This window comes from Pelecanus crispus, chromosome 1 (genome assembly GCF_030463565.1).
Source record: "Pelecanus crispus isolate bPelCri1 chromosome 1, bPelCri1.pri, whole genome shotgun sequence".
Classification (NCBI taxonomy): domain Eukaryota; kingdom Metazoa; phylum Chordata; class Aves; order Pelecaniformes; family Pelecanidae; genus Pelecanus; species Pelecanus crispus.
The window spans coordinates 52379028-52395768 of NC_134643.1; the positions used below are offsets into that span (position 1 = coordinate 52379028).

Below are 16741 nucleotides of genomic sequence, written 5' to 3' on the forward strand. Positions count from 1 at the left end.
CAGCTATTACAGGAGGCTTTTATTTTGAACAAAACCAGTGAAAATACAATTTACACTGAAAGCCACAGCTGAGGCAAGTCACATTTTTTGTTGTTATTTGCTAGCTGTTGTAGGTGGGATCCACTCCTGTATCTTCTTGCGAGTAGTAGAGTAAGGTACGTACTGTCCGGGAGTGCCACTCAGATTGAATTTATGGTTCTCCCAGATAAATTTACGAGCAACTGGTGGATGAGTAGTTGGAGGGTCATCTGTCATCGAGTGAAGCCAGCGATGCCTTAAGAGGAAAAAGACACACTGTTATTAAGGAACATTACAAGATCTGTAACAAGCCTTCCTCCTGACTCCCAAGGGTTGTCCTCTGAAGAGACACTAAGTACTCATTTGGGGGGGGGCCGGATAATTTTAATCCAGTATGACTTTGAATGAGACTACAGGATACTGATTTAAAGTAATTACACAAACATAACTGATAAATAACAGTTCTGCTTCCAAGCAATTGAAAGCACACCTGAGTTTGAATTTCCTGTTCCTTTGTACGCTTAGTATTTGGGCAGAGAGTATTTAATTGTTATGTGTTTCTACGGCCTTAACCAGCCAGCCAGGTCAAGGCAGGCACTACAAATGACAAAACCACAACGTTTTGTTTTGTTGCCTGGGGTTTTGGGTTGGGTTTGGGGCTTTTTTTGTTGTTGTCGGTTTGATTTTAATTACCAGAATATGCTGCACAACAATTTCAATACCATCTCCAAACCATTCATGAGGCTACCGCTTGGGATATGGATTAATGATGCAAGTTCACCTAAAACAATCACATAAATGTTTACTGACTGCACAATAAAATGACTAATAGCAATCAGTAATGGGGTAATTACCAAGTGATTACAGTGATTATCCTTTACCTATGAACTAAATGTCAACCCTCCCCTGTGCAAACAACATTAATGATCGAGCATTTTCCATAACAATTTACTGAAACACTGCGGCAGGGATCAACTGAATTGATTTCATCCCATTTCTATTTCAGTGCCCAAAGCAACTTTCAACATTTTAACATTTTAATTATCTGCCAGTTTACATGTACTTCATCCTATATGCACACTTATTACAGAAGTGAGGTTATGACTTTTTTTGCAAGCTTATGTATTTTTTTACTGAGGTAGAATTAAACAGGCTTCTGCTAACCCGCTTTTGCCGAAGACTTGACCTAAAAATAAGAAGTCTTCTATTCCAGTTGTTATTAGAAAGCCTAAAAATTGCACCTTCAGCTTTTAGCAACAAGTCTGGCACACTTCATTGATACAGCAAAACAAAACCACATCAGAAGTAGTGAGAAATACACTGACAAGTATATTCTAAATCTGAAGAGCTCTACAGAAGGTTGATTATCTTTTCAGTCAAATAGCTTCTAGACATTTATTTCACAGAAACTCATGTATGTACATATAACTTTAGTATAACTTCATGTGTGTATATATATAACTTCAGTACAAAATGTAACTTTAGTACAAAATCTCATTTAAAAAAATGTCATGCACACATTCATTTTCTATAAGTAAAAAACAAACAAAAACCCCAAACAAAAGCCACATGTAGGACTAAGGACTGTCAGAAAACTGGCTTGAATACAAAACAGGATGGAACTATAAGATCCTTTAAAAGTAAAAAGAAAAACCTTGTTTAGAGGTAGAGCATGGCCTCCTATGGGAATAATCATCCACTTAGGAGTGTTAAAGTTATGCGCACGTTCAGATGAAGTGACCCGATGCAACATGAAGGGAATCCCTGTCTTCCTCCCCCCAGTCTCCTTTGTAAATCTGGTATCATTTGACGTGTACATTTCCCACTACTTCTATTAAAAAAGAAATGTGGGGTAATGATCTCTGTCTGGAAGAAGGAGGCCCCATAGCACTACTAATCACGATGTGGTCTGAGGATACAGGGTCAGGCCTTGCTACATTTTAAACCTGGTATTACCAGCCTCTGAAATGCCTGGTCGTATTACACAAAGCTCTGACTCCCAATTCACACCCATTAGAATTCTGTGTAGTAGTGTGCTTCACACCACCTGAGATATCACATGTCCTATGACGGCTAGCATCAAAGTTGGCAGATACACTGTAACACAGCTAACTTGACAGAAGTGGGATCATATGCTCATACCCAACAAGCTGGCTCTCCATTGCTAACACAAAGAACCGCACAGTTTGTGGCATGGAAGGGGAAAAGAACAGTCTGTGTATCCATATACATTTCTGAAATTAAAAAATACCAATATGAAATTGGGCTCAAATTTAAATAGATCAGCAAAAACAATCCTTAACTCCATCTTCCCACTGGAAAGTAGAAAAATAATTGCTCACCTACAAGACAATTCAGTACAGTCACAGGTACTGAGATGCCTGAAGAGATTTCAAAAGTTTGTTTAGAACTCCATCCACTATTAAGTACGCTTATATTTTAAGAGCTTCAGGGCTAAAACCTGGTCACAACAGATTCCCTTTAGAAGCCCAACATGTGACTTATAGAAGCATTTTGACTTGCAAAGAGTCTGTTCTCTCAAACAAAAGCTCCCACTCTCCACTTACGCAAAATACATAAAAACTGAAAACTTTATTTTGGGAAGCCCTTCCCCTTGACAACCTCCCTCAAAGAGTCCTTTGAAGCCCTGATTTCTCATAGACTCTACTCCCAGATGCTCAAGACAAGCTTTTCCCGCACTAGATTGAACAGCATGAATAAAGAGATTTGATGTCTTGCAGATGGCTGTATTTCCATACAAACTCTGCCTATAAGCCCAGGCATGGAAAAACAGGATTCAAAAGCAATTAATGACTTAAAACCTACAAAGAAGCAGACAACTTACACAGAACAGAGAAAATAAGGAGGATAGCAGAAGCTCTGAAGGGGCTGAAGCAGCTTCCTGAATCACAGAGCAGAGTCACTACCAAGCAGACTGAGGCTAGCAAAGCCTCTGGACTTTTCCTTGGGTAAAAAGACGAAAGACACCTCAAAGTATCTTCAGCTGCTCTGAAGACTATGTAGAATTTTCTCCTAAATCAGACAAATATTTAAAAGCAAGGAGATTTCAAATTGAAGCTACAAGGGACCAAAGCCAATTATATGATGTACAAGCTGTCAAACAAGAACCAATGCTACACAAACTCTGTAGCTACTACCATATGTGCATCTGCAAGGTTCAGGCACCATCTACGTAAGTTCAGGGTGTTTGCCAACTTGCTAACATCCATTTTTTCCAGCAAGTTAAGCGTGTTGCAATAAAAAGTAAAGATGTGTGTTATGGTCAAAGGGCAAAAAGTATTTCAGTGCTTTCCCAAGTACTTTAAGTGAACAAGAAATCAGGGATTTAACTTTGACTAGCATAAAAAGCAGCTTTTTTTTTTTTAATTTTAAAGATAGTCTTCACTTATTATTCCAGGTCTACATATGGGAAGAGAAGGAAGAAGGGACAAGAAACATGCTTTCATGCATTCAGCAGGGTATCAAGCCTTGACTTGCATGGACTTTATATGCTCTTGAAAGGAAGTCTTACTTCACAGCATAACCGTGTTGAAAGTAGAAAACTGGGTTCCAAGTTGCCTCCCCTCAGTTGGCTCAAGCTGAACCTCCCAGAATCCTCCAAATGCAAATTTGTGCTCTCCCAAAGTCCAGCTACAGGAATATCCTGATCATTGAATAGCACATAGGAGTCCGTAACAGGAATAAGCAGACACACAGGGAACTTTTGCATGAGATGTGAACATAACCTGAAAATCAAGACTGATATAGGAAATTCTGGGGAAAGAAAATGCTACACTCTCCTCTGATCACAAACAGATTAAGGACAGTAAGATACTCAGTCCTCTTCCCTCATGTTGTTTCAGTGGAGATAACTGACAAACCCTTAGATGTGAGGCTCAAAGAATCAGGAAATACAAGTCTGGAAGGTATTTGGACACTCTGCATATACTTCAGACCCAAGGAAGTATCAGCTACATCCGTGTCACTCCCAGCAGGCAACTGCTTAAATTGTTATGGAATTGCTGTAATACTGGCTTGCTCATCTTCCCAAACCAAGTTATACCAGTGAAGATGAGTAGAATTTTTTTAGTGGTAAGGTCCAATCTGTATCACTTTTCCTGTAATTTAAACCTACTGCTTCCTATTCTACCTGTCTATCTGTGAAAGATGGACTATGCCTTTTTCTTCCTCAAGAGATTAAATGCTTCAAGATTATACCCGTGGTCATTTCCTCTCCTTTTTAAGCAATCCCAAATCTTTCTAACTGTCTTCAGAGGTCTGATTGTTCCTGCTGCTCTTCCCTAGGCTTCTTCCACTGGTCAAGCGCTATACCCTGTGTAAGTCTTCCTGATAATAAGCAGAAAGGAAGTCACTTTGCAGGAGTACAGGCAGTAATTCTTTCTGCTTCTCAGGAAGGCACGCTTCTTTCTCAGCAGTGTGATCATGTGGACTTACTTAGCCTGCCATCCCCATAAAACCCAGATCATCCTGCAGCACTGCTAGCTGCTCTCCTCCTGCACACCATAAAGTAAGAGGCTGCTGGTGCCAGAAGAGCAGGATCCTGCCCTCCATCTCCACATCCAGCCATATGATTTCACTCCTTTTCCTCTTGCGATCACCAAGCAAGACAACGCAACTTGCCACGCTGCCAAACTTATGACTGCAGATAATCTGCAGCTGGTAATAACATTCATGAAAAAAGAAGCACTGAGCTCTTTGATTCATCTATCTATATTTTATACCCCTAATATTTCACTTCTCTGTGCAGCTTTTGATTAAGGGGGAGGAAGCTAACGCTGCTTTAAGCACACCTCCTTACTAACAAACCTGCCCAGAACATTTCACCTAGGCTTCAGCTTGCCTGTGATCCAAGCCTGCTTCTAGCAGGGCAGGTGGGAGGGTGGGTGGAAAGAACTATAACCCCTATAGCCCTTGCCCTAAGTGGAGAGCAAACCACATTATTATCAAGAAGTACACATACAAGATAGCCAGTTTTTACTATGAAAACTCTTTGCCTGTGAAAATACTTTTGGTACCCTAACTAGCACTTACTAGTTGCTCAGGGATTCCCTCAAGGAGTCACATGTTCCTCTTAATCTTAACGCTAACATTTTCCTGCCTGAAACTTTTCAAAAGCTTTTTCTACAGACCCAAAAGTATAAAGTATTAAACATGAAAGTCATTTATCCATATCATCTTCCTGCTTGTTTTTTGATTATTTTTGAGCAAACAGAAAACATTTTTGTTTGTAACGAGTGCATCTGTGCCTAAGTTGTGACTATGTGTGAATGTGAGCACAATGCATGAAGCAGCATATGCCAGTTGTATAAAATAGCATCACCTGGTGCTCCTGTAGATGATTTGCTAACTGTAGTATTTTTAGGTTGGGAGATGATAAATGAGTAAGGAACAAAAGATGATACCGGGCCTTCTAACCTAACAGTAAAATGGAAAGGAGCTCAACACACAACCCAATGATTAGAGCAATTCTGCAATGGAGACATCTATGAAAGCACTAAACAGAGTGCACACAGGCATTGGTATAAACAGATTTAACTTTTATTGTTTATATGTTCACAGAGCACACCCGGTCAGTGTGTTCAAAAATGGAAGTATTAAGTTCCTGCAAACAACATGCTCTGAACAGCAGGAGACAAAACAAGTGTTTTGGCTTTTCTAACTGTCTAACAGTGTAAAAGATGTCTCTGTGTAGGAAAAAACATGTGCCAAATGGCTTGCATAGCATTACAAGAAGATTAATACTAATCATTCCAATGCAAGTATGGAGAGAATTTAAAAAAAAAAAAAAATCTAATTAACTTGTCTCCAACAAAGCAGATACCAACATCTTGATTTTGAAGATAAGAAAAGAAAACCCAGAGTAACAAAGAGGCTAAGTAACACAACTGCATCAGAATAAACCACAAGCCTCCATATGCTGGTATGGCAACATTTTAAAAAAGCAACAGTCTCAATTCCCTGTATAGTAGACATATGTCAAAACAACTCTTTTGATTTCTTTCAGACTGTGATTTCAGTACATCCGTTGTCAAAAGACATTACATCAATTATTTCAGAATACTGAAAATATCCAGTAGTTCCTAAAAACAGTACTACAATATGTTATTACATGAGATGTTTTTTCTTGCTGTTTTTTCCTTTTCTCCAGTATCTGACAGAAGGTAAAAGGTAAATGAAGCTAAATGAATTCTCATTTCATTTTTTCCAGACAGTTGTTTTCAGAACTTTTCAATATACCAAAATGCTTTTTTCCAATTCATCACGCATGATGAGGTCCACCTGATTGTATTTCAACAATCATTCATATTCCACAATCCTGAAGGCCACAACTGACCACAAAATTATACTTTAAGATGCACAGGGTATTCAACAACAAGAAACATGGAGAAAAACAACCTGTAGTATGACTTACACTGAAAACAAAAAGAGGAAGAAAGCGTTTTTCCTGCACATCTGCTAGTGTTCTCTATAATTCCCAAGAAAATAGTGTAATCAGTAGGATGATCAGTAGTGTAATCCTATATACAGTAGGATTTTTATAAGGGTACTACAAAATCGTTACAAACTAGTTAGCATTACTATTTAAAAAAAGAAAATCTGCAACCTCTAGGTTAGCCCTGGTCTTAAGCCTAGATTTTGTTAAAAGTGTCATCTTTAGGTGTGACAGTTAAAAAATATTTTCTGAAAAGTAACAGCAGCATGGGCAACACAGTAAAACCTGTTTCCATCTGCAGAGGGTACAACAACATACCCACAAAATGCCCCACTGAGCTCAATTAACTACAACCTGGAGTCAAAAATCAGTGTTCAGAAGTATTCAGATCACAACCCAGCTGTTACAATGGTACTTTATATACTTCCCAGTGGACCCAAGGATGAAAAACTTGTCTCACCTTTCCATGTGCTGAAGGGAGGGCTAGTGCTTTAAGAAATAAACATTTTTTACAACTGACAGGACAGATACTATTACACTATGGACTAAATTAATCTCTTTGTTAATAGAAGTAATTTCACATGATCTAATTTATTTCCAACAAATTTCTGGGTTCAAAAATCCCACTCGTCACAAAGCTAGGATTCCTACATAACAGTAAACATCTAAGGTTGCCATGGGACATACAAATTTATCACCAATAAAATCACCCCAAAAAACTGAACAGTACTGCACAACTAAGTTTCCTGACAAAAATACCTTAGAACACAGGACTGTTTACCCTTTTGTGCCCCGCTGCACTGACCAGTCTTGAAAATAACTAAATGTTTACTGTTTCTTCTAGGGCAATTTTTTCCACACTGACAGGAAAACAAGTTTTTCTACCTCACTAATTAATGTGATCTAAACAAGCTACTTAATCCTAGAAACATCCTTACGATACTCAGGAAGAATCCCTTTATCAAGGTTTGTAAGGACACAATAAACAACACACAAACACAGGCAAAGAAAAAAAAAATCAACAAAAAACATGCCTCAAAGTAAGGAAAATCTTGAAAACCAGCACAGTCTAATAGTGAAAGGATAAAGACTAGATCCAAACAACAGTTATTATGCAGATAACAAGGAACAGCCCCGCACTGGCATGAACATGCTAGTTTCGGAGATTCTAATGTCACTTCTAAAAAACAATGCCATTAAGCTCTTACTGGAGAAGACAGAAAAAAGCATTAACTGCATCAAACATAATTTTAAGGCTGGGAAAATTTGAAACAAAATTGACTACCTAGACAGCCTACCCACGCATTTCTCAAATGTTCTAATGAGAGCCACAATTTAGGAGTTTGGATAATCAATCTCAGCCTTGGCACAGAACATCTGTCACAAGAATAATAAAAAACAGCGTTCACCAATGCTCAGTCTACCCAAGCACCTCTTACTTCCTATCACCTTTCATTGCTTTGTGGCTGAAGTGCTATTCATAGTCCCCAAGAATCGGGTAGAGATTGGTTTTGCTAGCATACACGGTCACTTTATGTAGTGTGTGTGTCTTTCCTGAGTTATTTAGGAAGACAAAAAGAGTATTAACAGATGTGTGGTCAGAGACCTTCTGGAACTCAAGGTTGTACAGAATTTTTACTGAAATGAATGAACAGGAAATAAAACCTTAAGAAAAATTATAGTCAAGTAGCAGTCAACATACAGAGCATCCTCACCCTTTGCTGTTCATCATCTTGTAGAGTATCAACGTGTATCAATTGAAACAATTATGCTGTTAATGGCTGTGGATTAAGGAATGTTGTTCCATCATTGCCTTATGTTCTTTAGGTTCTTGTCTAGAATGGATAATAAAAATATTTTTTCTACCTCTGGCTGCTCAATGCTATTGTAGGCTTTGCCAAACCATTAAGATGGAATCACAACTAATAAGGAAAATTGGAAGACTGGCTTGACCTGCTCAATCTGGCTGGCAAAATGCCTTCCTCATTCCAAGAAGCAGTGAGTGCAACTGTTAGGACAGTGAGCAATATAACATTATGAATGCAGTTCAAAATTAAAAGTAACCAGACTGAAATCTTCTGGTCAAGCTGCATCCAAGAAAACTTTATTACCATAAAAGTGGTTTGGATTTTTTTTTTTTTTAATCTTCTGCTTTGTAATACAAGAAAATATACAGGCAAGTACACAATTGGTACCTGTCTACATTATTAAGCTAAATGGTTTACCATTCGGGGGGCACCATACTTCCATCAACTTCCCAAAACGTATTTTTGCCATTCATTTCATTAGTATAGATGACCCATCTGTGTCGACCTTAAATAAACAAACAGAAATATTGTATTAGCTCAAAAAATTAAATTATTTTCATATAAAGGAGAGAATTCACATGAAAACACATGGAAAAGTATTTTGACTAGAAGTATCTACCATTATGGGTACCTATTTCAAAGTCAATACAGCTTTTATTTTTCTAAGTCTTCTGTATTTCCACTGTTACTGTATTTTTATATGGCTGAATCTAACGCTCTCACAAAGAAGCAAGTATTAGCTATGGTATAAGTAACAGGAAATAAGAACTTACGAAATTTTCAGGCAGAGAAACAGGTTTGGGTATTTTTTTCCCCATTAGAAGGAGCCTTTTCCAAAAGGACATTGCCATTAGTAACCTAAGATTAAACTAAGTTTCAGCCATATAAAACTACCAAGCAATGTTTACCAGCAACTGCTTTCCCCAAGTACCCTACAAGTTAACCTACAGTAGGCAGAGCTTGGCCTAACCAGCATGTCAGTTGCTTAGGTGTCACCTTCATTGTTTTAGGTGCTGCCTTTTTAAGTACTCTACAACTGTTATTCAAAATCCCATTACTTAAGGTAATCAGAAGTTTAAGCTAACCTGTGTTTCTTTGCCCTGAAGTGATCATATAATTAAGTACAGCTGTGAGACAGTTTTAAAGGCAGTTCTCTTCCTTCCCCCACCTGTTAAGCTATCAGCTTTTAGGTCAAGGACCAAATTCAGCTCTCAATCACATTATCATATAGGCATACTTACATGGAGAGCATCTGACTAGTTTATATTTATCCCATTTTTATTACTTCAGATTGACTAAGTTTGCAAATGAAATGAGGGGAGCAGCAGAGAGACAGAAAATGTCAAAGCATTTCTATGAGCCCCTCCTCTTAAGATTCACACAAGTCAAGTGCTAGGAAGTCGGGCAGGCAACAAGTTCTATTTCACTAGCAGAAACTACGCAAGCTATACCAAGTTGGACAGTCAGTCAGGAAGTGTTCACATTAGCACACATACCAAAGAAGTTTCTTTTGTCTTCATAGTATTTGTTTCCATATTTGTCAATTCCTATCAGCGTACCAGTCTTGAAATCATTGACCCTGTGAATTCCCAAAACAACAGTTTTAATTGACGTAATCTTAGAATGAAGTTGTGAAACCCTTTCTTAGGAGTTGGTAAAAATCTGTAATGAAAACTCAAACACATGTATGTAAAGCTATTAAAAAAACCTATTCAAGCTTAAGGATTGCAGAACATAATCATCAATTCCTGCAATTAATGTCAGCATGCCTTTACTGTGCGCCCCACTGGCAGGATAATAAAAGCCATACAAAAAGGCTTTTGGGGGCTATTATTTATTTAAAAGGTCTTTATAGTGGAAGATAAAGCAACTCTGCAATATAGCGCAATTTAACACCTACAAAACCTTAAATACTGTGGAAGGGAGTCCCAGAGACACATGTTAATTCACTTAGTTGAAGAAGACGTTACCATCCTTCTCAACTATTTGTTACTACCATTTCAGCTTGGATTGCCATGGAAAGTGGTCAGCACTGAAGCAGCTTAAGAGATCTCAGACATCTGCGTGGGCACTACCCTCCAGGAGAGGAATAGTAGTATTTTAAGCCACTGTAGCTGCTTGCCAAGCAAATGCGTGCTAAACCCTAAGTTACAATTGTAACTTTCTAACTTCCGTATAAATGTGAAAGATGCAAGCATTTACACTGCCCCTCCAGGAGACTTACTCTGACCCAGGTAAGGTATATACCAGTTTCAACTCTTTATACAGAACACATTTTAACATTACTGTACATATCAATAATTAAACTGAAGCTATGATTTACATTCTATTGATAAAACGTTAAAGTTGCTGAAGTACTCTTTTCCCCCTTAATCTGCATCTTTGCTTTCCTTTTTACTGGCATTTATCCCAGGCAGAATTACGTAAGGAAAAGTTTACTCTCAAACATTTTAGTTGTTTGTAGTATTATACACACTCTCAACTCAGTCCCAAGTGACAAAAGGGATGTGCACATGCATGCTTCCTTAGTTGTAAGTTTAACTATATAACCCACAGATAAAGTTTTTTTGTTGTCTTTTCTCTGAGGGTGCATCAAAGCGATAATCACTCCACCAAGTACTCATTTTAAACCTCTGTGGTCCCAGCAGAAAGGTTCTCTGACACAGCTCTCCTCTGTCAAAGAAACACTCAAAGATCTCTGGCTCAGCTATCCAAGCCCAAGCTCCCAGCTTCAGAAGAAGAAAAGCCATTTCGCTGCTGGTCTCCCTTCCTTCTTCCCCTCCCTTTCTTGTAAGGGTTCTATGCTCTTGTCCTGACTTCATGCCCCGAATACTGATATCAAACGCTAAGAGGTATTTACGGCTTGCAGAGGACATTTTCCAGCCTATTTCACTGAGTCTTGAGTAAGGAGAATGTTTCCAGGCACATAGGTTCTTGATAATTTAACTTCTACTGCATAAAACCTGTTCCAGCCACCTTAGTGGGAAACATACGGAGAAAAGCAGGGAAATTCAGAATAAAACCCTTGCAGGGAAAGAGTCTCCTGACTTGGGTAAATGATTTTTCCAAATTACCAGTAATTACTTCTTAAACACATCAATTGCTGCAAGAAAGGTACACCTCGATTACTCTTCCTGTAAGCGCCAAGCCTATTCCTCAAGCTGGGATGGAAGATTCAATGGCTTGAAAGGTGAAAGGGAGGCAGCAGCTATGTGGTTGATACAGTTACAAGGATCAGGTGCGATTCTCCACCTAGCACACCTCTCTTCTACTGTCAGTCTTCTGAAAGAAAAAAAAGAGCGCCCTGCCTCCAGTCTTGCCTGCTCCCTTTTTCTGTGTGGTAGAAAGGTGTCAGCACAGCCTGTGATCTTTGACTCACAAAAGCTCCCTGGCAAGACATTCATCAAGATGTGCTTAGGGAGAGCCACTCTGGTGAAACCTAATACTCAAACTCTTCTACACTTTTATTTGCCCAGCTCCTTTTGTTTTTGAGAGCTGCCAGTGTAATAGCTACAGCCTAAGAAGGGAAACAAAGTGGAGAAAACAACTTAAGAAAGGATGACAGAAAATAATAGTAAAATACTAGCCAGTCCTTCTATGACCTGGTGACCTGCCTAGCGGATGAGGGAAAGGCTGTGCATGTCATCTACCTAGACTTCAGTAAGGCCTTTGACACCGCCTCCCACAGCATTCTCTTAAGGAAGCTGGCGGCTCGTGGCCTAGGCAGGTGTACTCTTCACTGGGTAAAAAAATGGCTGGTTCGCCGAGCCCAGAGAGTTGTGGTGAATGGAGTTAAATCCAGTTGGCGACCGGTCACAAGTGGTGTTCCCCAGGGCTCCGTTTTGGGGCCAGCCTTGTTTAATATCTTTATCAACAATCTGGATGAGGGGATTGAGTGCACCCTCAGTAAGTTTGTAGATGACACCAAATTGGGTGGGAGTGTCGATCTGCTCGAGGGTAGGAAGGCCCTGCAGAGGGATCTGGACAGGCTGGATCGATGGGCCGAGGCCAGCTGTATGAGGTTCAACAAGGCCAAGTGCCGGGTCCTGCACTTGGGTCACAACAACCCCATGCAACGCTACAGGCTTGGGGAAGAGTGGCTGGAAAGCTGCCCGGCAAAAAAAGACCTAGGGGTGCTGGTTGACAGCCAGCTGAACATGAGCCAGCAGTGTGCCCAGGTGGCCAAGAAGGCCAACAGCATCCTGGCTTGTATCAGGAATAGTGTGGCCAGCAGGAGCAGGGAGGTGACTGTGCCCCTGTACTCGGCCCTGATGAGGCCACACCTGGAATACTGTGTCCAGTTTTGGGCCCCTCAATGCAAGAAAGACATTGAGGTGCTGGAGTGTGTTCAGAGAAGGGCAACAAAGCTGGTGAAGGGTCTAGAGCCCAAGTGTTATGAGGAGCAGCTGAGGGAACTGGGGTTGTTTAGCCTGGAGAAGAGGAGGCTGAGGGGAGACCTTATTGCTCTCTACAACTACCTGAAAGGAGGTTGTAGTGAGGTGGGTGTTGGTCTCTTCTCCCATGTAGTTAGAGATAGGACGAGAGGAAATGGGCTCAAGCTGCGTCAGGGGAGGTTTAGATTGGATATTAGGAAAAATTTCTTCACGGAAAGGGTAGTCAAGCATTGGAACAGGCTGCCCAGAGAGGTGGTGGAGTCACCATCCCTGGAAGTGTTCAAAAAACGGGTAGATGTGGCACTTTGGGACATGGTTTAGTGGGCATGGGGGTGTTGGGTTGATGGTTGGACTGATGATCTTAGAGATCCTTTCCAACCTTCATGATTCCTAGTTTTTAGATTCATTAAAAAAATAATCCAGCCACCAAGCCAGGAAACATGAAATTATCACTCGACCCTTAACTGGTTTAGTGGTGGACTTGGTAATGTTAGGTTAATGGTTGGACTGGATGATCTTAAAGGTCTTTTCCAACCTGAACAATTCTACGATTCTATGATTCTATGAAATCATATATTTTCTTAACTTATACTGCTTAACAGCTTGAAATTTCCCTCTAAAATGCTGTGCAAGAGGAAGGTCTATCTGAGCTTTCTGAGATGGAAAAGCCAGAAGCTGCCTGTCACCACAGCTAGCAGGAATGCAAAGCTGAGACCTCCCAAAAGTCAAGCTGACTTCAGAAAAATATACAGTATTGTGCCACAAAACAAATGAGAAAAATAATTTAAAAAGTATAATAATTGTAAAGAGAGCAATACATTGGCTGACAGGAAGAAGACAACATGCTCAGCTGAAGGAAGAAATAGAACTAATTGAAGGTTACTAGTGAAGTTCCACAAAGAATGTTGATGTTAGTAGCGTTATTTAACACTTTACAGGGTTCCTGACCAAAACAAGACCAAAACAGAAACCCCACCCCCAAAAAGCACAGGCATCTGACAGAATATGATATTACCATACAGAGGAAGGTCATATTATTGTATAGGAAGTTCTGTACTGTCTTCAGGGCTGGAGTGATACCACCAGAATGAAATTCCATGGTATGAAGGTCATAGCACAAGGTGATGCACCTGGAGACTAATAAGATCTGAAGCACTGTGAGTGTAATCACAAGAAAAACATCTGGACATCACAAGGCAATAATGAGCTGCCAATTAAGTGACATATGGGAAAAAAAAGACAACATCCTAGTTGATCCTAGGATGTACCAGGTGAACTGAGCTGTCTTCAGTGAACAAACCACGTCCTAAAGCCACTGTTACGAAAATACTGATGAGGCCTGATCAGCAACTGTGTAAAATGATATGTTCAACTGTTCAAAACAGATCAATTTACACTACAAGAAATAACAGAAAAGGGGCTATTATGATGTCTGGGGGGGGGGGGGGGGGGGGGGGAAGTCTTCAGGAAGGCTCAGAAAGCTTGTCTTGTTTATTCTAGCGTAAATGAGCCCTTGATATATAGCAGGGAACTTTACCTTTGCAAATCCTCCCTATCCCATACTCCTGACTTCCTACTGTTTATTAAAAAAATGCTTTTCAGCTATGTGGTTAGGCCTGCAATACTCACTATATCCTGAAGAAATGTTCTATTACTTTTCCAAGACCAGCTACAAAGATAACACAGGTTATTGACACTGCCAAATTTGGATCATGTACCATTCAGACTTCCACACTACATTTCATCAAGGATCTAAATGAAAAAGAGTTATCTTAGTAAATCTGCAGCTCCTCCTATTTGGGAGGAGCTTCAAGCATGCTGTATGACAATTCAAAATACTCTTCACAAAGTAGAGATGAGATGTGAGTGGGAAAAAAACCCAAACAGGTGAAAGTTTAATGTGGACAAGCACAAGGTTCTGTGCCTGAGGAACAAAGTACACAGACACAACTGGAAACAAAGACAGTGACTAATTCTGCAGAAAATGTCACTAGGGCTAGAGTGCATCCAAACCTGAGGACAGGTCAACATTGACAACCCACTGCCAAAGAGGCAGAGGTATGGTTTGAAGTGTAAAAGAATTAGAGCCGGTAAGGCAGATGAATTAATTCTCTGCTTTATGCTGCAGGATTTCAGCACAAGCACAGCTTTCAGATTTGCACACTGGACAGTTCAAGAAAGCTGCCACCAGCTTGAGGTGATCCAGAGCAAGCAGCTGGTGGCCCACTGCAATGGTGGTCCGCAGAAGCAAGGGAGCTGGCTGCAGCAGAGTGCAGCATCCCTATGGCGGGCACAGCTGTGGCAACACAACTACGAAGGACTGAGGCTGGACACCAGGAAAAGCTGCCTGGGCAATAGAATCATAGAATCATTTAGGTTGGAAAAGACTTTTAAGATCATCCAGTCCAATTGTTAACCTAACACTACCAAGTCCACCACTAAACCAATTAAGGGTAGAGTAATAATTTCATGTTTTCTGGCTTGGTGGCTGGATTGCTTTTTAATGAAAGTAAAAAAAGGAATCATGAAGGTTGGAAAGGATCTCTAAGATCATCAGTCCAACCATCAACCCAACACCCCCATGCCCACTAAACCATGTCCCAAAGTGCCACATCTACCCGTTTTTTGAACACTTCCAGGGATGGTGACTCCACCACCTCTCTGGGCAGCCTGTTCCAATGCTTGACTACCCTTTCTGTGAAGAAATTTTTCCTAATATCCAATCTAAACCTCCCCTGGCGCAGCTTGAGGCCATTTCCTCTCGTCCTATCTCTAACTACATGGGAGAAGAGACCAACACCCACCTCACTACAACCTCCTTTCAGGTAGTTGTAGAGAGCAATAAGGTCTCCCCTCAGCCTCCTCTTCTCCAGGCTAAACAACCCCAGTTCCCTCAGCTGCTCCTCATAAGGCCTGTGCTCCAGACCCTTCACCAGCTTCGTTGCCCTTCTCTGGACACGCTCCAGCAACTCCATGTCCTTCTTGTACTGAGGGGCTCAACTACTGACAGCTCAGCGTGGGGGAACGCAGTACGATGGTAAAAGAAGAGAAGAGAAAACAAGCTCCGGACCCTGCCCGGGGAAGGCTCTGCCCGCAGTATCCGCTGCCGCCTGGGAGCGCACGCAGGGCTCCACGGAGCGGCCTCCTCCTGCGGCCTGGCCCGGCCCCGCCCGGCCTGAGGCAGCGCCCGCCAACCACCCCGGCGCCGCGGTGAGCGGCGGCGGCCCCCGCCAACCCCCGCCACCCCCGCTTCGTGCCGGGGCAGGGCGCCCGCCGCCCGGCCGCGCCCCGCCAAGGTGACCCCGCGGGGCGGCGAGGCGGGAGCGGGGACCCCCCCCGCCGCCTGCTCCGGGCGCGCCGGGCGCCCCGTTACCTCAGCAGCTGCCACAGGGCGCCGCGGACGCCGCCGTGGCCGCCGAGGTGCTTCAGCGCCCGCTTCACCAGCTGCACGTACTCCGCCATCTTGGGGCGGTGCCGCCCGCTCCCGGCGCCGCCGCCGTTCCGGCCCGGGGCCGCCCCGCCTCCCGCCCCTCGCCCCGGCCCGGCCCCTTCGCCGGGGCAGCGCCGCCTCGTCCGCCCGGCGCCTGAGGGAGGGCGGCGAGGCTGAGGATCCGTCTCACCGTCCGCCATTTGCTTGGTGGTCGCCCAAACCCGCCGGCGGGACGGGACGTGGCTGCCTGGGCCGCGGAGGCTGGGCCGGTGGGATGCGGCCTCTGGGGCCGTTCCAGGCCCCCGTCCGGCGGGGAGCAGGCCCGGCGGGGAGCAGGCCCGCCGTGGCTCGCCGTGGCCTGCCCTTGAGAACGGGCAAGGAGGGAGAGGTACTGCCCTCCCGGCAGCCCGGTGCCACCCTGCCCAGCTGCCGAGCGCGTTACTCCTGGTCCTGCCTCAGCCTCGCCAAGCGGCTCTTCAGCCATCCCCTCCTGCTCTGTGATCCACTCCGATGAGGAATGTGGCTCCATCGTCGCTGTTAACTCTCCCGCAAATAGATGTAGGCCGCAATTAGATGCCCCTGACCACCTCTTCACCAGGCTGTAGGTGCAGAACTCCCTCAAAACCCATCTTCACAA

The 16741-nt window shown here is 42.5% G+C and overlaps 1 protein-coding gene across 1 annotated transcript; it reads right to left on the bottom strand.

Annotated features, from left to right (window-relative positions):
* Window positions 1–22: 22 nt before the first annotated feature.
* On the bottom strand, window positions 23–16136 carry NDUFA12 (NADH:ubiquinone oxidoreductase subunit A12). Its single transcript, XM_075724049.1, has 4 exons — window positions 16048–16136; window positions 9777–9859; window positions 8698–8785; window positions 23–274 (listed from the first exon to the last, which is right to left on the bottom strand). Exons 1-4 carry the CDS (start codon window positions 16134–16136, stop codon window positions 94–96), a joined length of 441 nt encoding a protein of 146 aa, XP_075580164.1. The 3' UTR covers window positions 23–93.
* Between the last annotated feature and the right edge of the window lie 605 nt (window positions 16137–16741).

What these genes read in the sequence shown, in the direction of transcription:
- NDUFA12 (XM_075724049.1), bottom strand. Translation starts at nt 16,136, where the DNA reads ATGGCGGAGTACGTGCAGCTGGTGAAGCGGGCGCTGAAGCACCTCGGC. An exon ending in AGACAAAAGAAACTTCTTTG is followed by an intron (nt 8,786 to 9,776) that starts GTATGTGTGCTA and finishes TGTTTATTTAAG; the next exon opens with GTCGACACAGATGGGTCATC. An exon ending in AGTATGGTGCCCCCCGAATG is followed by an intron (nt 275 to 8,697) that starts GTAAACCATTTA and finishes TTTCCTCTTAAG; the next exon opens with GCATCGCTGGCTTCACTCGA.